The sequence below is a fragment of the Schistocerca serialis genome, chromosome 4 (genome assembly GCF_023864345.2).
Source record: "Schistocerca serialis cubense isolate TAMUIC-IGC-003099 chromosome 4, iqSchSeri2.2, whole genome shotgun sequence".
Classification (NCBI taxonomy): Eukaryota; Metazoa; Arthropoda; class Insecta; order Orthoptera; family Acrididae; genus Schistocerca; species Schistocerca serialis.
In genome coordinates this window covers 306912003-306933003 of record NC_064641.1, presented here as the reverse complement: position 1 = coordinate 306933003, position 21001 = coordinate 306912003, and the positions used below count along the sequence as shown (strand labels likewise).

General features: G+C 40.6%; 1 protein-coding gene and 1 non-coding gene across 2 annotated transcripts in view; both read left to right on the top strand.

Moving 5' to 3' along the window:
• The window catches only part of LOC126474051 (uncharacterized), a 105650-nt gene that overhangs the window by 20025 nt on the left and 64624 nt on the right, over nucleotides 1-21001 (top strand). The window contains 1 exon segment of the mRNA XM_050101463.1: nucleotides 6095-6222. Coding sequence (XP_049957420.1) covers nucleotides 6113-6222 — 110 coding nt within the window. The 5' untranslated portion in view covers nucleotides 6095-6112.
• On the top strand, nucleotides 6833-6906 carry Trnat-ugu (transfer RNA threonine (anticodon UGU)). The gene has a single exon. It is a non-coding gene; the product is annotated as a tRNA-Thr (tRNA).

The following is a 21001-nucleotide window of genomic DNA, read 5'->3' as shown; positions in this document are numbered from 1 at the left end:
TTGCAGTGGTGAAAGTCCCATAGTGGTGTCAAGCAGTTAGTGTATGCTTGAACATCAGTACAATATGTCGCATGTTGTAATAGTGTTACTTTATTTGTGACATGCTGAGGTTCTCTGCCATGTTTTATTTGGCACAACATCACTAAGTGACTTTCAGTATCATAAGAAGCATATACAACTAATAGTGTTACAAGATCTGATGATAATGTAGATCTGTTTAAACTGGTCATAATAATAAAAAGAATTGCTTGCAATCTTGGCTAATTTGATTCTTCAAGAATAATATTCAACATTTGTGTTTAAACTTAAATTTGGCATGCTCAGCATGGCGTATTTTTGTGATATATTGAATGAAGTGCTCTGGAGATTTCCACATGTAATAGTTATATGAAAAAAGTGATAGTTCCATAATAGCCTTTTTTTAAAAAAATTGATTCCACCTGGAGTCTGTAAGTGCTCAGTGACTATACTTATTTCAATTGGTGAAAGAAGGTACAGCAATCAACTGCAACTTGTATTAGTGTAGAAAATCTAGATTTCAGTCATTGATTGTCCATCTTCAATACTAGAGGTAATATGGCAACCAATTAAAAGAGAATCACACATATGTTAACAACAAAGTACAATTGTATAAATTTAAATATAAGTAGATGGGATGTATCAGCCGATACAGTTAGCACAGTTCAGCCATTATTTGGCATAGTGCCTCTTGGATTACACATTTCAAAAGTTCAAATTGCACTGAAGCTGCTGTTTTTCATTTATCTCACAGCTCGCCTTATTGTACATCATACATATCTATGGTGCCCTCTATACATGATCCATGTTACAGTAATGCATTGTATATATGTAGTTGATTATTTATACTATCGTAAAGGAGCTGTTTTAAAGAAATACATTTTTTATTGATATGAAATAGAAGTGGCTACAACAGTGACACTGAAGCAGTAAAAATTCTGTGCAATCAAAGTGGTGGTAATGTGAACTACTCTGTGTAGCTGGCTGTTGATATGTATGTAATTACTGTTCGTATTGTATCAAAGAAATACATCATGTGTTGGTGTATCTAGAAACAATACATGTGCATTAGTTTCTGAAAAATTTAACAACAACAATTAAAAGAGAATTATATTGAAACCATGATTTTAGATAAACCATTATGCGCTCCTAGCTACACGTATATGAACTAGTGACCCACTTAGTTACTGTAGTTTCCATAATTATGCAGTACTGAAACAAACATAAGATGCTAACAGATCGTGATTTAAAGTACTTTATTTCCAGTTTAGTGAATAATGGAACAAAATTTAACTAAAGCTGATTACTGAGTGTGGTGATAGCTAGTTGCTGAGCAATTCATGAGCTTATATGGATGGGATAATGTGTCCTCACATGTGAACTAAAATAATGGTGCATGTTGTTACGGTGCTAATTGATGTTAAAGATAGTAACTATTAGATGAACCACTTAAAAAACATATAATTTGAATTACTGAAGCTCACAGAGCATGCACACTTGTAAATTGTGTTGGAGATGGATAGTTACAAATATATTTTTCATGCCGAATTTGTGCGTCTTTTGCTCTCAGCTCTTTTGGTCAGCTGCCACAGATCTTCATATGTCTTTCAAAATGGGAAGCTCTCGTGCCAGTTGAGCAGCATCCCTCCAGGAAACGCTCGATCATGAAAAATCTTGACATCCTTCATCAAGTCCATACAGATACCCTTCTCACATCGGTATAACACCCTCATGTATGAGGACATCACAAGCACATCATGGTCACTTGAAATCAGATAGGTGGCAAAATTTGACCTATCAGCCACATCACTCCACTCTATACCAATATGCTTGCCGAATCTAACTTCAAATCATCTGCCAGTCTGTCCCATGTAACTTGCATCACTGTCTGGACATTCAATTTTGTATAAGCCTGATCCCTGGTTGACATTTCTTTTTTAAGCACTGTTTCTCAAAATTAAGCCTAGATTATCAGTGATTGAAACTGTCACATTTGTATTAGGCCTTCATATTTTGTAAAAACTGAAGCAATTATCTCACTAATTTTCCCATAATAGGGTAGACAAATTTATTTACACAGCTGTCATCAATATTAGAAATATTTTTCGCTTTACTTTTATTAGTTACTAGCTGGCAAATCCACCATTGCCTGGGTATTCATTTTGCAAATTCCCTATTAGAAACGAAAAAAAAATTGAACTATTTTTGTAGTGTAATATTGAAAAAATTTCATCAACTTGTATCTTTAGTAACACCTTTGATATTACGAAACTGTGCAGCTGTCCCACAACACCATTTGGTAATTGTCTCTATGGCAACTCCTCTTCATAGCTCTATAGGTGGTTATTGTTTTCACCCGCAGCTGCTTGCACTTCACAGTTGAAAGCTGTCAGGGACTTCCTACAGTTACCTTGTCTGCAGGAGTGTCTTAGTAGTAAAGAATAAATGTATTAAAACTTCATGCACGATGTGGCAATTTTTCATGCATCTCAGTGTTTCTAACATCATACCTTCTAATCTGTGCCTCAAAAAATGTCGTAATTGTGTAGGTATGGTCAGCAGCATGTGTGGATATTCGTGTGTAAAATGTGTTGTGAGTAGAGTTAGTAGGAAAGAACTGATAAATTTAAACGACATGTATGATGTGGCAGTTTTCACGGATGTCATTGTTTATGACATTATATCTCCTGAACTCTGGTGGGGAGGTGGTACTGTATTACCTCAAGCATTGAAGATGGTGACTCAGTGAGTGAAATCTAGATCTGCTAAAGTAAACACAAGTTGTAACTGATTGCTGTACCTTCTTTCACCAATTGCCATAATCAATATTTGATAAGAATTAGAATTGGTGTTCTAAGAAGAGAGACTAAATAACTGTAAATCTTTCAAATCACTACCACATGGACAGAAAAGTAATAAAATGTCAACATGTGGTTGAAACAGAATGTATTCCATTCTAATAACTCCCCTCTTTGCAAATAATTATCAGTCCCTTGTCACTTTACATGGATATGCAGCACAGTGGTGGATTCTCATTCTATTCAATTGTAATATCATTTTACATACTCATCAGATATTAGTTTTCTGTGGGGAACTCCCAAAATATTGCTCAGTCAAATAACGTGATTGTTCATTATATTGATCTATAAAACAACCATTTTCTTTCTGTTTCTTTCGGTAACTAGCAAATTAAGAGAGAACTCACTGTCATAATATTTATTCCTCTGGCTAGGTAATTGCTATTACTAAGCAGATATACTGATATAAGCAGTTCACTAATGTTTGGGAGGTGCTTCTTCAAATTGTGATCTGGAAGCTTTTCCTTTTTCCCCTGATGAATCGCACTAGACAGGTTGGGCTGTCTCCTTCAGTAAGGTTGCCCAAATCCTTCTGCACCTGTTTCCTAATGGAATTAGTGCTCTACGTGTAGTAGCACCTATGCTATGGGGCATTAAAATATCATACATAACTGCCTCATCATTTGTTAACAATCAGACTGAAATGGCATTGTACCAACTTGAAATTTGGAGTACAGTATGCTGATGAAGGAAGAGTAAAGTTTAACGTACTGTCAACAATAGTGTCATTGGAGATGAGTAGAAGAGATGGAGTAAAAGCTCAACTGGATAAGAATGAAGTACAAAATTAATCAGGAACCTTCCTGCAATTAATAAAAAAGTTTAGATGATTTTACTAACTGCTTTTTTCCTAATGTTGAGTATTTTTGGTGGATTAATTTAAGCACTGTTTTGTGTCTTAACATTCTTCCTGATGGCTGTAACATTCACATCAATATTTTCTGTCCATAAGAAATTTTTTTGTCATTAGTAATGTCATTTAGCTGATGGTGACGGTCGTAATACAATTATAGTTGCATTTCCTCTGCTATGTGTCATAATTTAACATTCACTTTCGTTTTTTCTTATCAACTTGAATGTTCTTTTCTTACCACCCTGTGAGCCTACCTCCTGTGAAGGCAATGCCACCTAAAAGATTTTTTTTTCTATAAACATAATTTCAGTGAATATATTATTTCAGTAATGATAGATGATGATGTAGTTTTTCTGTTTGCTGTTTTTATTTTATTTTTCAAGTATAAAACTTATATTAAAGCAGCCATCTATTTGAAAAGTTCTTGTTCTCTGTATTTTTACCTTACATACAGGGTGTTACAAAAAGGTACGGCCAAACTTTCAGGAAACATTCCTCACACACAAATAAAGAAAACATGTTATGTGGACATGTGTCCGGAAACGCTTAATTTCCATGTTAGAGCTCATTATAGTTTCGTCAGTATGTACTGTACTTCCTCGATTCACCACCATGATTTCATACAGGATACTCTACCTGTGCTGCTAGAACATGTGCCTTTACAAGTACAACACAACATGTGGTTCATGCACGATGGAGCTGCTGCACATTTCAGTCGAAGTGTTCGTACGCTTCTCAACAACAGATTTGGTGACCGATGGATTGGTAGAGGTGGACCAATTCCATGGCCTCCACGCTCTCCTGAACTCAACCCTCTTGACTTTCATTTATGGGGGCATTTGTAAGCTCTTGTCTACGCAGCCCCAGTACCAAATGTAGAGACTCTTCGTGCTCGTATTGTGGACGGCTGTGACACAATACGCCGTTCTCCAGGGCTGCATCAGCGCATCAGGGATTCCATGCGACGGAGGGTGGATGCATGTATCCTCGCTAACGGAGGACATTTTGAACATTTCCTGTAACAAAGTGTTTGAAGTCACGCTGGTACGTTCTGTTGCTGTGTGTTTCCATTCAATGATTAATGTGATTTGAAGAGAAGTAATAAAATGAGCTCTAACATGAAAAGTAAGCGTTCTCGGACACATGTCCACATAACATATTTTCTTTCTTTGTGTGTGAGGAATGTTTCCTGAAAGTTGGGCCATACCTTTTTGTAACACCCTGTATATTAATAGAACCCAGTACGTTGTCCTCGATGGTGAGTGTTCATCGGAGGTGAGGGTATCATCTGGAGTGCCCCAGAGAAGTGTGCTAGGTCTGCTGTTGTTTTCTATCCACATAAATGATCTTTTGGATAGGGTGGATAGCAATGTGTTGCTGTTTGCTGATGTGTGGTGTACGGGAAGGTGTTGTCGTTGAGTGACTGTAGGAGGATACAAGATGACTTGGACAGGATTTGTGATTGGTGTTAAGAATGGCAGCTAACTCTAAATATAGATAAATGTAAATTAATGCAGATGAATAGGAAAAAGAATCCTGTAATGTTTGAATACTCCATTAGTTGTGTAGTGCTTGACAGTCACGTCGATTAAATATTTGGGCGTAACATTGCAGAGTGATATGAAGTGGGACAAGCATGTAATGGCAGTTGTAGGGAAGGCGGATAGTCGTCTTCGCTTCATTGGTAGAATTTTGGGAATATGTGGTTCATCTGTAAAGGAGACTGCTTATAAAACACTAATACGACCTATTCTTGAGTATTGCTGGAGCGTTTGGGATCCCTATCAGGTCGGATTGAGGGAGGACATAGAAGCAATCCAGAGGCAGGCTGCTAGATTTGTTACTGGTAGGTTTGATCATCATGTGAGTGTTACAGAAATGCTTCAGGAACTCGGGTGGGAGTCTCTAGAGGAAAGGAGGCATTCTTTTCGTGAATCGCTACTGAGGAAATTTAGAGAACCAGCATTTGAGGCTGACTGCAGTACAATTTTACTGCCGCCAACTTACATTTTGCGGAAAGACCACAAAGATAAGATAAGATAGATTAGGGCTCGTACAGAGGCATATAGGCAGTCATTTTTCCCTCGTTCCGTTTGGAAGTGGAACAGGGAGAGTGGATGCTAGTTGTGGTACGATGTACCCTCCGCCACACACCGTATGGTGGATTTCGGAGTATGTATGTAGATGTAGAAAGGTCTGTATAATTTTCTTGAGCTGCCGTTAGTTTGAGACCATGGAGGGAGACGAGTATGGTTTGAACAGTGCTAGAAATCAAACTTCTTCTTTTCTTACATTTTTAATTATTTTGAGTGATAGATGTACAGTACTTCTACACTTAATTACACCAGTGTTTATTATTTTCCAGGTTCAAGCCTAACAGTCAATGGGCTTTATAGATGATGAGCTTAAAGAAGTGTCAAAACTGTGTGAGCATGTCATTCAAGGGAGTAGACTTATTTCCTGTGTGCAGTCAATGGTGCGAGTTGAAATAAGGTATGTTAGTAATACCCTGTTAATTATTTTAGCTTTTTCTCTCTGACCATTTGGCTATGAGGTGTCACACTACATATTCCAGTGCACTCTTACTCGTTGTTGTATTGTGTTGCATCACTGTTGTTCAAGAAACATTGAGTGCCTTGTTCTTATTTTGGAGGCCCAGCCAACCCGCAATGGTTTTAACAATATATGTGAATAGACAAACATTTAGATTGTATATGAAGTTCGTGAAAGAACAGATACTGTTGATGACCGTGCAGCTTTTCCCTGGAATAAATGATGACTAACTGAAACCCTCAGCTGCCGACAGGTGTTGTTGATATACCTCGATGTGGACAGCTGAAAATGTGTGCCCCGACCGATCGGGGCACACATTTTCAGTCATATATATAGTTAAAAGGCTACCCAGTCATTGACCTTTGTCTGTGCGAATGCACACAGGTTGCCCAAACTCTTACGGGAATCGCGTAAGCGTGCGCGAGTAATGAGTGGATGGGCAAATGTCTATAAGGTACTTTACATATGTAGAATTGTGGACAGTTGGGAATGTGAGTCTCACGGGAAGCGTGAATGGGATAAGTCCCTGCAGTCGTGCTATTCATCTGTGTCCTCGGTGGCTCAGATGGATAGAGCGTCTGCCATGTAAGCAGGAGATCCCGGGTTCGAGTCCCGGTCGGGGCACACATTTTCATCTGTCCCCATTGACATATGTCAACACCTGTAAGCAGCTAAGGGTGTTCATTTCATTGTAATAACAATAAAAATAACAGTCACTTGAAAATGGGCACACTGCCAAAGCTGTGCAGTAGTGGTGATAAAAAAATAAAAGGCTAATTTAATCCAGTTGATAACAACCAGTGGTTGAGATTGTAATCATTAAAAAGTATATTGCCTGTTGGCCTTATTTTAACTAAAATATAAGAAGACCCCATTATAAATAAAATATAAGAATTCTGTAACATAGCACTCCACATGAGTAAGAATTAGCAAATGTAATGAATTGTGACAAGTCAGGGGCTTTGACATTATGAGGAACAGATTAAAAAATCTGGACTATGAATACAAAACTCAAAGCAGAAACCACAAAAATTAGCAGATAATAGTTTACATAGCTTTTTTCAATACAATTAGGTTCATGAATAGCATCAACTTTTCCTATATATGTTTGTAGTGATGATGAAAAATGGTGCATTTATGTCAGTATCGAATATGAAAGGAATTGCTCAACTCTAGGAAAAGAAAAACTATCCATACAAATGTTTCTGCCTCTCCATGAGAGATAACATAATGTGTTCATTGAGATGGCGGCGGCATTGTTGGCATTGTGCATGACAAAATGCTTCTTGGAAATGCATTGGAGCTACTGAAATTCTAAGTCAGTATCTCGGATTTTTAGCTACTGCACTGGGGGGGGGGGGGGGGGGGGGGGGAGGGGGGCACGACTATTAAGACATCGAATCAAGTGGTGCTGAAATATGAAATATGATAATGTATAACTAACTACATGCTGTTATCAAGATGGAAACAGTTATCCACTAGCTTGCCTGGGAGGGAGTTCCACATGGTCCATATTTTGATGATCTTGTTCATTCAGAATTCATGTCCTCTGTCCGTTTACCTTTTGACAACATATTTGTTAAAAGACTTACTTTCCAAACTTGATCTGACAGCTTCTTCAGTTGTGGTGGTGGTGGTGGTGGTGGTGGTGGTGGTGGTGGTGGTGGTCTTCAGTCCAAAGACTGGTTTAATGTGGCTCTCCATGCTAGTCTATCCGGTGCAAGTCTCATCATCTCTGTATAACTGCTACACTCTACATCCCCTTGAATCTAGTTACTGAATTCATTTTGTAATCTTCGTCTACAATTCTGCCCCCCCCCCCCTCCTCCCCCCTTTCCTTCTATTACCAAATTGACAATGCCTTGATGTCTCACCATGTGTCCTATCAACCAGTTCCTTCTTGTCAAGTTGTCCCATAAATTTCTCTTTTCACCAATTTGATCCTGCAATAAATTTCTCTTTTCCCTAATACATGTGTATGATCACTTCCACTGGCAGTAATGCAAAGAATGGTGGAATGAGCAGTGGGTTCCTGACGTCTGTTATCGCAGAGTTCAAGTAGTGAACAGCTAACCAAAAACAAATCTGGAGTGTAGCAAATACGAATAGTCTAGGGAGCAATCCGAATCAAAAACATAATACAGGCAAGACGAAAACTCTACTTCTCAAAAGCATGTACTTATGCAGCTATGAACTAGTCAGAGTAACTGACCAGTCTTGGGCCGCAGTATTTACAGGCAGTCCACTGCAGTGGACAGCTCCACAGCCCCACATGACAGGCCTGTGGCGGTGCATTGCACGGGAGCAAGCTGTGGCTGGAGCATGTAGCTTGAATATCTCTGACCTGTTCTCTGTATTGATACTTGGTCTTGACGGGGAATCCAAATCACTGTCAGATACTAAACCACTGCCCCTGCTAATTGGCAGTAGGGCCAAAAACAGCCTGGCCTGTGCTGACTTAATCGAGGAAGGGTAGAGAGAGATACCAAACCCCCCTGTCAAAGGCTCCTGCGGCAGGTCTTCAGCTCAACTGGCTGGATCAGATGCCAGTGCAGGCAGTGGAATTGACAACCAGTCAATGGGTTCTGGGGTGGAGATCTTAGATCTTGGCCAGATTGTAGCTGAGAGCTGAGGGAGAGAGTGGGGGGGGGGGACGTGGACGGTACTTCTCATCACACCGGAGGTGATTTTGATGCTTCACGAAATGCTCGTGACCAACTGCAACCTCAAACATTTGCTGCCCCTTGTTGACAACGGTGATGCCTTTGGTCCACGAAGTGTTCTGGCCAAAGATATGAGCCCAGACATAGCAGCCCACATGGTAATAGGGTTGTGTACGTGGATGGTGGACCCACTGAGTTGGGCGTAGTGGATTGAAGAGGGTGTAGGATCAGTGTCCATTTAAAATTTTGATTGGGTTATGTCCATTGGTGGGGGGTGGACTGGTAGATGGCTAGGAAGCTGGCAAGTGCATCCCTGGAGTTAGCTGTCATTATTATTTTGCATATCTGCATTTTGAAGGTCCTGACCATCCATGCGGCTTCCGAATCCTGAAACGCAGATGCTGTGAACTGAAGGGTTGTTGTAAAGGTGCTCCACTATTGCAAATACGATGGATAGTGCATGGATGATAGCTGCTGTGGTGGTGGTAGTCATGTGTCAACAAGTAGCAATCACATTGCTCCTCAGAACCATCTGGCGAAATTGACATGCACTTTTTGCCAGGGGTCGTCAGTGCATGGCCAAGAATTGAAACACTGTGGCTGGGCTGATGAATATGGGCAGAGTCCTGGCAGTTCCGAATGGACTGTGCTAGGGTGGCATCAACACCAGGCCAGAACACACAACACCGCGCTGTTGCCTTTATTCTATGCATTCCCCAGTGGGCAGTGTGGAGGAGCTTCAGTACATGGCAATGGAGCATGGGGGGAACGACCACCCAGTATTCAGAATTGTTTGTAGCCAACAAATGACACAGTCAGTTATTTTAAGCCTGGTCATAATGAAAAATACAGGTGCACCATGTCAACTTGTTTCCCCTAGGCAGGTGCTCTGGACAACTGCACTACAGCAGACAACGTCCTGCTGAGTAGCAGCTCATGGCCTGTTTCTGTCTCTGAGTCGAGCACCATAATTTGGAATTCATCGAGTGTGTGTCACTGATTTGCATCTAAGTCAAAACGCAGCCCATTGTGCGAGTCACTCTGCATCAGTGTCCTATTGCAAGCAGGAAAGTGAGTGTGCATTTGAGTGCCAAGTGGTGGGCCAGCAACTAACCTAATAGGTGTAATGCCCACCATTGCAGCGGTTGTACCATCTTATTGGGGAGTTTCAAAGGGGAGGCGAATAGCGAAGTAAGGGACCTAAGGTTGGTGATCAGGTGAAACTTAGTACCTTAGAGATATATGTGAAACTTCTTGACTCCGAAAGATAGCCAATGAATCTTTCTTAGTTTGTGAATAATTCCTGTGTGCCGCATTTTAATGATTTAGGTGCAAATGTAGTGGGCTGTCCATTATAATTATCCGGGCTGTTATGCCGTGGTCGGTTGATGAATTTTGTCTCAATTCCCAACGTTTCGTCTCCGACTGCGGGAGACATCTTCAAGGGGGTCCGTAGGTCGATGGGAGGTCCAACATACCCACTGGCTTGCTACTGACTGGGAATTGAGACAAAATTAATCAACCGACCACGGCATAACAGCCCGGATAATTATAATGGACATGATATTTCCGGCCGTGGAAGTCTACATTTTAGTATAATGTAGTGGGCTGTTCTGTGCCATCGGGTTGGCACCAATACCATAACCTGATGCATCAGTGGCAAATGTTAAGGGTATACGGAACACCCTATGGTTACAATGTTAAATTGAGCTAAAAGTTAGGAACATTTTCTCATTTGTTATTTGGGCGATACTCTTGATTTTTTTCACAGAACGCAGAGATATGTTCTGCTTTTATGCTGAATTATTAATTTTGAAAAAATAATGTATAGTTTTTCAGATATTTTATTTTTTGTAAATGTTAAAAAAAGTTATACATTTTAACAAGTATTTTAAAATTTACATCCATTAATACAAAATAATTCCACATATCTTTTAATTCAGATATATTAGAAGGTCTTAAGGAACAACTACAGAAAATTTCATCTTTCTACTATAAATAGGCCCTGAGAAAATGTACCTTATACACAAAAAACTAAAGTTACGGGAAATTAGCTTCAAAGTTTTTACTTCAGTACAAGCCTGCTCCATAGCTTGTATCATCAGAATCGTCCAACAGCTTCCTCTTGATGGCTCTGCTATGCTGTCTAGCCATCTTTGAATATACTTTTATTGCATTATCTGAAGACCTGAGCCGTTCCTTGTCCAAACAAAGCATAGCTGCGGCAGTTCGTAGTCCTACACAGAGCCCCAACTTCTGCAGAACTTTGCACTCTGTTATATTGCCCTGATTGAATGATGAAACAGCATCATAAACGCCAAAGTGAAGTGTGTTTATACACACAAACACAGTTTTAGGTAGTCTATTCCATATCACGTGGTTCACACACTCATTTGGATTTTGAGTCCGGCCATGAAGACATTTCTTTAGTAGACTAATATCTGCGAGGTCTCGGAATATTGGTTGTATTTCATCCATTATGGCAGGTGGCAGGTGATGAGGGTGATTGTATTGTTTCTTAGTTACCTTGCCTCTGTTGTACTTGCACCAACTATCGTCTCCTTTTGGACATAGCCCATGTTGGGGATTCTCATTGTTTGAAGCTGTATGAAAAAACAGAGCCCAGACTGCTCTTCTCATTAATTCTGCATCTGCTGTATTCTGTCTTATTGCTAGACCATAGCACTTCTGAATATGATCTATTGTAGGATCTGTCAGTCTATTTTTCCCATCTAAAGTTTTTCCATCGCTCAATTTCTTGCCTTTCATGCTAGCCTTGAGCCGTCGAAGTCTTGATCCCATCCTTTTCTGAACATGGCCAACACACTCCAGTTTGGAAATTTTCATATCATTACCATAGGGTCTCAGTTCATCAATTTCTTTGAAAGCCTTTGAGTCACCATCTCCAAGATAATTTATGTATCTAACGTTGTACCATTTTACTGAGCGTTGATAAATACTTCTTACACCAGCAACTTCCATACCACCACTTGACCCATAGTAATTTGCCATACACTCCTCTTCATGTTTAGTTTTCATTTTCTCCTTGCATCTGTAATGCTTGGAAAGTATTGCCACATCAACTACCTTACCAGTGTCCACACTGTTACTACACCATTCAGAGATGTGTGGCCTCTCTTCTGCCAGCTTCCATCAAAAGCTATGGACAAGTCTCTGCTATTATTATTTTCAACAACTGCTTCCTCAACAGCATCTTTCACGTTTTCCTGTGCCACATCATCTACAGCAGAGCATATTGCAATTATGTGTTCGTTAAATTTTGAAGGTGGAGGAGGGAGTTTCATCACACCACACAACATGGCACCTGCAGCCCTGCCCTTTCCTATACATAAACCAGTCTAATGTTTATATCGTATAGTTTACCTGTATCTGCAGTAACATGTGAGGGAATTGAAGAAAGTAACACTGTGTTTGCAATAACTGCACATCAACTCTAATTCACAAGCAAGTCCTACATGTAAGTTTGTTTTCAATGAAACACCACATTTTCCACATTGTTTGCAGCACACATTGTTCTCCAAAACGTCTGATAATAAAGAGACGTTAATTACCTCATATTTTGTAGTCCCAGCATTTAGTTTCTTGTATTCTTCTTCAATTCCAGCTAGTTTTCTTCTTGAAGCACTTTCCGGTGTGGAGGCAGCAGCATCACTCAATGTATCACTACCAGTGTTGAGGTTAGTCGCTACTGGGACATCAGATACTGATGAAGATGAATCAGACGAATTTTTAGTACACTTTACTTTCTTGCGCCAATGTACACGCTTTCTAAATACCTTCAGACTAGGTCTTGGCATGTTGAAGGAAATAAAACTCAATGACTTCTCCACATACGACTTTCACAACAATGACATGGATGTATTTACAAAGGAAACAATACAAACGGTGCAGAATCTATTGTCAACTGTCTAGCAGTGTAGCCAACAGAAAGGCTAACTCCCTTGTGCTCAATTATATCTCTGGCAAGGCTGTCTATATCAGGTATATTTCGCGTCTCATATACAAGGTGCGGAACATCGTGTGTCGAAATTATTTTAAAAAATTATTTAAAATAGTTCTATTCAAGTCATCCAAATATTTTATACATGGTATTAAACGAGAGTGTCTAAATTTTTCGAAAATGCATTTACCCAAAAATCAATTTTTTCATCGAAAAACTCATTCCATATACCCTTAAATGTTTGCCAGGTGGAATGTTACTAAACAAGAGGATTACCTAAGGAACTTTTTAAGTTGCACCAAAGCTTTCTGGCACACCTCTTAACACAGGAATTTAACACCATTTTTCTGCAAATGATTAAGCAGATGGGAAATCTGGATCATATTTTTCACAAAAAAATCTAAAGATAATATGAAAATGTAGGAACGAGCAATGAGAATCACTCCCTGCCCTTCTACCTTCTATATGCTTCCTAAAGTCCATAAACCCAATCACGCAGGACGCCCCATTGTGGCCAGTTTCTGTGCCCCCCCCCCCCCCCCCCACCTACCACCCTCGAGAGAATGTCTGATCTCGTAGACCAACACCTTTGGCCTATTACCCACAACCTACCCTCTCTTATAAAAATACCAGCCATTTTCCACCACTGACTCTCCACAGTTCCTGTTCCTTTACACCACATGGTGCCTTGCTTGTCACTATTGGTGCCACCTCCCTTGACACTAACATCCCCAATGCCCATGGCATCCCCACTGTTGAACACATTTCCCAATGCCTGATGGGTTCCAAATCTACAACCTCCTTCCTGGTCACCATCATCAGCTATATCCTCACCCACAATTACTTTTCCTGTGAAGGCATTAACTACAAATAAACCTGTGGTACAGCCATGAGCACTCACAAGGCACTGTCCTATCCCAACCTATTCACAGTCTATCTAAAGGAATCCTTTCTAAACACCTAGCATCCCAAACCCATCGCCTCGTTCAGACTCAGTGATGACATCTTCTGGGTCTGGCTGGATCGAGGATGACACCCTATCCAAAAAAAAAAAAAAAAAAAAAAAAAAAAAAACCCCCCGAGGCTCCGGCCGGAGAAGGAGCAGGAGAGGGGCTAGAGGGTAAGGACAAAGAGTTACGAAGATTGAAGTCTGGAGTGTCACGGAAACATAGGATATATTGCAGGGAGAGTTCGCACCTGTGCAATTCGGAAAAGCTGGTGTTGGTGGGAAGGATCCACAAGGCACAGGTTGTGAAGCAGCCATTGAAATGAAGAATGTTGTGTTGTTCAGCATGCTTAGCAATGGGGTGGTTCATCTGTTTCTTGGCCAGCTTGTTGGTGATCATTCATGTGGACAGACAGCTTGTTCATTGTCATACGTAGAATGCAGCACAGTATTTGTAGCTTAGCTTGTAGGTCACATGACTGGTTTCACTTATATTCCTGCTTTTGATGGGATTGGTGATGCATGTGACTGGATTGTTGTAAGTGGTGGTGGGAGGATGTATGGGACAGGTCTTGCAGCTAAGTCTATTGCAGGGACAGGAGTCTTGAGGCAAGGGGTTGGGAGCATGAGTTGTGTAGGTATAGACAAGGATATCATGTGGGTTCAGTGGACAGTGGAAAACTACAGGGGGGTGGGGGGTGGGAAGGATAGCGGGTAGGACAGTCTTCATTTCAGGGCATGAAGAGATGGAGTCAAAATCCTGGTGGAGAATGTGATTTAGTTGCTCCAGTCCTGAGTAGTACTACATCACGAGGGGAATGCTCCTCTGTGACTGGAGGGTGGGACTTCGGGAGTTGGTGGGTGACTTAAGAGATAAGGCACAAGAGATCCTTTTTTTTATTTTTTTTATTTTTTATTATTTTTTAATATATAATATTGAGAGGATAATTATGGACTATGAAAGTCTCACTGAGACCCTCAGTTTATTTCAAGAGGGATACCATGTCCTAAGAAGTGATATCCATGTACTGCTAGGCTGTGTGGAGGAGACTTCTTAGTATGGAAAGGGTGCCAGCTGTCGATGTGGAGGTATTGCTGGTAGTTAATGGGTTTGACATGGACGGAAGTACTAATATAGCCATCTTTGAGGTGGAGGTTAACATTAAGGAACGTGGCTTGTTGGGTTGAATAGGACCAAGTGAAGCGAATGGGAGAGAAGGTGTTGAGGTTCAGGAGGAATGTAGATAAGGTGTCCTCACCCTCGGTTCAGATCAAGAAGATATCATAAATGAGTCTGAACCAGGCGAGGGGTTTGGGATTCTGGGTGTTTAGGAAGGACATGAATAGGTTGGCATAGGATGGTGCTACGTGGGTGCCCATAACCATCATTGGATTTGCGTGTGTAGGTAATGCCTTAAAAAGAGAAGTAATTGTGGATGAGGATATAGTTGGTCATTATGACCAGGAAGGAGGTTGTAGATTTGGAATCCACTGGGCATTGGGAAAGGCAGTATTCAATAGCAGTAAGGCTGTGGGAATTAGGGATTTTAGTGTAAGGGGAGGTGAAATCAATAGTGACGAGCATGGCACCATGTGGTAAAGGAATAGAAACTGTGGAGAATCGGTAGAGGAAATGGTTGGTATCTTTCATATAGAAGGTTAGGTTGTGGTTAGTAGGGTGAAGGTGTTGGTCTACAAGAGCAGATATTCTCTCAGTGGGGGCACAGAAACTGGTGATAATGGAGCGTCCTGGGTGGTTGGGTTTATGGATGTTAAGAAGCATGTAGCAGACAGGAGTGCAGGGAATGGTTAGGGTGAGGAGAGAGATAAGACTCCAGGTAGAGGTTGTGGCATGGGCCTAAGGATTTGAGGAGAGACTAGAGATCTGTTGGATTTCTGGAATGGTGTCACTGTAGGTGGATGAATCTGACAACTGGCAGAGTGCTTCCACCATGTAAATCTTGTTGTTCAATACAACTGTGTTGGAACCTTTGTCAGCAGGCTGGATTATAAGATTCAGATCAGTTTTTATGAAGTGGATTGCACTTCTTTCTATGGATGTAAGGTTAGTTTGCAAGTTGAGGGATTTGGGGAATTATGGTGAGGCTAGGTCCTAGTTTAAGACATCCTGGAAAGTTAACAGGGGGTGATTTAGAGGCAGTGGGGGTGGATGATTGTTGTGTGGAGGAGTGAACTGAGTGAGGCAGGGTTCAACATTGCTCTTTGGTTAAGTCTGATTGTTAGGGTTGATGAAGTAAATTTTTCCATTGTAGGGATTGGGATAGGGAGAGAAGGTCTTTAACAGTCCTGCATGATCACATTTGTGAGTGGGGCAAAAAGGGAGGCCTTTGGAAAAAGCTGATATTTCTGTGCAGCTAAGAGTTTTGGAGGAAAGGTTCATGATTGTGTTACAGGTTTGTTTAAGTTCTGGATTCTATATGGTGTTGGGAGGGAGTTTCAGAGGGTGAGATAAGTGTAGTAGGCTTGTGAGACAGGGTTTGTCCGCTATGGGATGAGAGGATGTTGGGGAGAGCCCCTTACCATTCCCTGCAGTCCTGCCTGCTACATGCTTCCTGAAGTCCATAAACCCAACCAATCAGGATGCCCCATTGTGGCCAGTTACTGAGCACCCACTCTCCTCTCTTGTAGACCAACACTTTCAACCTATTAGCCACTAACTGCCCTCCTAGCCGGCCGCAGTGGTCTCGCGATTAAGGCGCTCAGTCCGGAACCGCGCGACTGCTACGGTCGCAGGTTCGAATCCTGCCTTGGGCATGGATGTGTGTGATGTCCTTAGGTTAGTTAGGTTTAAGTAGTTCTAAGTTCTAGGGGACTGATGACCACAGAAGTTAAGTCCCATAGTGCTCAGAGCCATTTGAACCATTTTGAACCTGCCCTCCTATATAAAAGACACCAACCATTTCCTTCACCAACTCTCCACAGTTCCTGTTCCTTTACCATATGGTGCCCTGCTTGTCACTATTGATGCCTCCCTTTACACTTACATCCCTAATACCCGTGGCCTTACTGCTACTGAACACTACCTTTCCCACTGCCCAATTGATTCCAAATCTACAACCTCCTTCTTGGTCGCCATGACCAACTATATCGTCACCCACACTTACTTCTCTTTTGAAGGCTTTACCTACAAACAAATCTGGGGTACAGCTGTGGGCACCCACGTGGCACCGTCCTATGCCAATCTATTCGTGGTCCATCTAAAGGAATCCTTCCTAAACACCCAGAATCACAGACACCTTAACATGTTCTGATTCACTGATGACATCTTCATCATCTGGATCAAGGGTGAGGACATCTTATCCATATTCCTCCTGAACCTCAGCTCCTCAAATCCACCTCCCCCATTTGCTTCACCTGGTCGTACTCAGTCCAACAAGATACAATGTTAAACTCCACCTCAAAGATGGCTACATCAAAACTTATATCCGTATCAGAACTACCAACCACCAGCATACCTCTACTTTGACAGCTGCCACCAATTCCATACCAAGAAGTCCCTTCCATACAGCCTAGCCACACATGGATGTCACATCCATAGTGATGAACAGTCCCTCTTGAAATACACTGAGGGCCTCTCTGAGGCCTTCACAGACTTTAGTTACCCACCCAGCTTTATACAAAAACAGATCTCTCATGCCTTATCTCTCCAGTCACCCCCCCCCCCCCCCCCCCCCACCTCTCAAAGTTCCACTGTCCATCCACAGAGGAGCATTCCCCATGTGAAATAGTACCTCCCAGAACTGGAGCAACAGAATCACATTCTCTTCCAGGGTTTTGACTACCTCTCGTCATGCCCTGAAATGAGGAATGTCGTATCCACTATCCTTCCCAACCATTTCCGCTGCCCATCGATCCTACACAATATCCTTGTCCATCCTTATACAACTCTTGCTCCCAGCCCCTTGCTTCATGGCTCGTATCCCTTAATAGATGTAAGTGCAAGACCTAGCCTGCACATCCTCTCATTACAAACCAGGTTACCTTTAACATTTAACAACTTTTCATTTCAACAGACTTCTGGTTGTACTAAATCTTAATGTAGAGGTACAGTTATGTTTATATTGGCTAATAGAAAATAAGGCCTCACTTAATTTTAATGCAAATGGAATAAGATTGAAAAAAGATAAGTGTACTAATCAAGTGTCTTTCAAAAGTAAGTCTGTAGAGTTTATGCAAGAACTGGAAGAAGTGAAGTATGTTAACATGGTAGCTACAGCCAATACCAATGCAATGGATAGACCACTCATAACAGAGGAAGCACTATCATAGGAGTCTTCACGTAGAAGTACAAGAAGAAATACAGAAAATGGCTTACAGTGATATTACAGAATGTAGTCTAGCACATGTAGTAATCACGTATTAGTAGTGAGAAAACCGAATGGGGATGTTTGTTTGGTATTAGATGCTCCAACTTTGAATAAACACATTGAAACAGAAAAAGAGAGATCCATTATTACTGAAGAATTAATATCTAAGTTTGAACAATCAAAGTTTTTTAGTTTGAAGGACCTGACGATCAGATACTGCCAGGGTGCCCTGCACAAAGATTGTAGATTCTGTATGTCATTCTTGTTTAACGAAAAGTCTTACCAGTTGAGGTTACCTCCCTTTGGTTTAAATATATCTGTAGTGATTTTCATGTGGGTCCTAGACAAAGCTTTGGGTAAAGACATAATACAGGAACAAATACTGTAATACTGGAACTAATAATGTGGGTGGATGGTCTACTGTTGGTTCCTAAAACCTGGAAGGAACATTGCTGCCTGCTTATTAAAACATTAAAAAGTTTGCAGGAGAGTGGCATGACAATAAAACTGAGTAAATCTTGTTTTGGGAGAGAAGAATTGAAGTTCTAGGGCATATTGTAGGAGTAAAAGGGAGACAGCCTTATCCAGAACAAATTCAGGCAATAAAAGATTGCCCAGCCCCAGGAAGTGTAAAATAATTACATTTATTTATGGGGTTAGCTGGCTTCTATAGGCATTTTGTAAAAGGTCGATCTATGAACGATCATTGAGTCTTGAATCTTTTGGAGCAATGGCTTCAGTGGATTTTGGATTAAAGCATAATGGAAGCAATTAACAATAATAAGCAGGTTCTGTTGCAAGCCAAAATTTTAGTTATCCTAAAATGCATCAGCCTTTTAAACTGGCAATGGACAATTGGGATACGGAATTGGGTGTAAGTTGTTTCAAAGGACAAGGGATCCCAACAAGGTAGAGCATAATACAATAGCTTTTGCCAGTAGAAATCTTAACAAGCTCAAATAAAATTAAACAGCTGCTGAAAAGGAATTATTGTCCATAGTTAGGGGTTTATTTGAAACTATTATTTGGGGTTCAGAAATCATTGGGCCTTATTGTCTTGAGTGGAGAGTAGACAACTACACAGTAGATTAATGAAACGGCTACTTCCTTTACAAGAGTTCAAAAGTAAACTATATGAAAGGATCATAAAACCTAGAGCTAGATGCGCTTTCACAACTACCTGTGGGAATGAATACAGGACCTAAAACCATAGTCCCTGGTGTTATCTCTAGAATAAAGTTTTTAGCTATAAGTTCCATGAACAAGAAGGTAAGAATATTGGTTAGAAAAACGAAAACTGGCCTGAAAACTGATGAATGTTTTGTGAAAGTAATAGAGCGGCATGCAGAAAATACCTTACCAGGAGATGGTAAGAAGAAATGCTTCTTCAAAGGGGATACCTTATTTTGGAGACAGTGTGGAAAGTCATGTCATTGGAAGTTATGTTTATGTAAGATAGTAGTAGAGAATCTAATTTGGTTCATACATAGGGGCCATGGCTATTTTTGTACACCAATGTACATCCAACATATGACAAAGTTTTGTTTTTAAAAAATTGAATTAGAGTAATGAATAGTTTATTAAGAATTTTTTATCTCTATCTCAAGGTTAAAAAGGTAATAACAAATAAATTATTTGTTGTGTGTAGTAACTTCTAAAGCATTACAAGACTTAACAGCAACATATTTTTTTGGCGCTTTGCCGAAAGGCAGAGGCGGTGTTTTTTATATTTTAGTCTTAGTAGCCTGTTGGTCAAAATATGTAAAGCTGTATCCTATCAAATTAGCAAATACTACAACTGTAATCAGTTGTAGAGATCATTTCACAAACGTGGACAAACCAAAACGCTTGCTCACCAATAAGGGACTAAATTTGTAAATAATAGTGACAAAGAGTTTTTGGAATGGGAGGGGTTGAAATATGTACTTATTTCAAAATATCACCCTCAGTTCAACTCATCAGAAAATGTTCTACGAAGGACATGATGATGATGGGCACAGATGATCCTGGAGTTCAGGTTATCCATAATGAGTTGCTTCATTTGTCAACTGGACTTTACCCAGTAGAAGCGTTGAATAAAAAATTCGTTAAGGAACCATTGTTAAAAGTTCTTTTTTTTGGGTAACAAATAGTTATTTACAAGGAAATATCGAGAGGAATTTGAAAAACAACAAGCACAATGTTGATTGTGGGAACATAATTGAAAGCAAGTGCCCCAAATTTTAAATTGAACTACATCTACATCTACATCTACATCTACATCTATACTCCGCGAGCCACCTTACGGTGTGTGGCGGAGGGTACTTATTGTACCACTATCTGATCCCCCCTTCCCTGTTCCATTCACGAATTGTGCGTGGAAAGAACGACTGCTTGTAAGTCTCCGTATTTGCTCTAATTTCACGGATCTTTTCGTTGTGATCATTACGCGAGATATATGTGGGCGGTAGTAATATGTTGCCCATCTCTTCCCGGAATGTGCTCTCTCGTAATTTCGATAATAAACCTCTCCGTATTGCGTAACGCCTTTCTTGAAGTGTCCGCCACTGGAGCTTGTTCAGCATCTCCGTAACGCTCTCGCGCTGACTAAATGTCCCCATGACGAATCGCGCTGCTTTTCGCTGGATCATGTCTATCTCTTCTATTAATCCAACCTGGTAAGGGTCCCATACTGATGAGCAATACTCAAGAATCGGACGAACAAGCGTTTTGTAAGCTACTTCTTTCGTCGATGAGTCACATTTTCTTAGAATTCTTCCTATGAATCTCAACCTGGCGCCTGCTTTTCCCACTATTTGTTTTATGTGATCATTCCACTTCA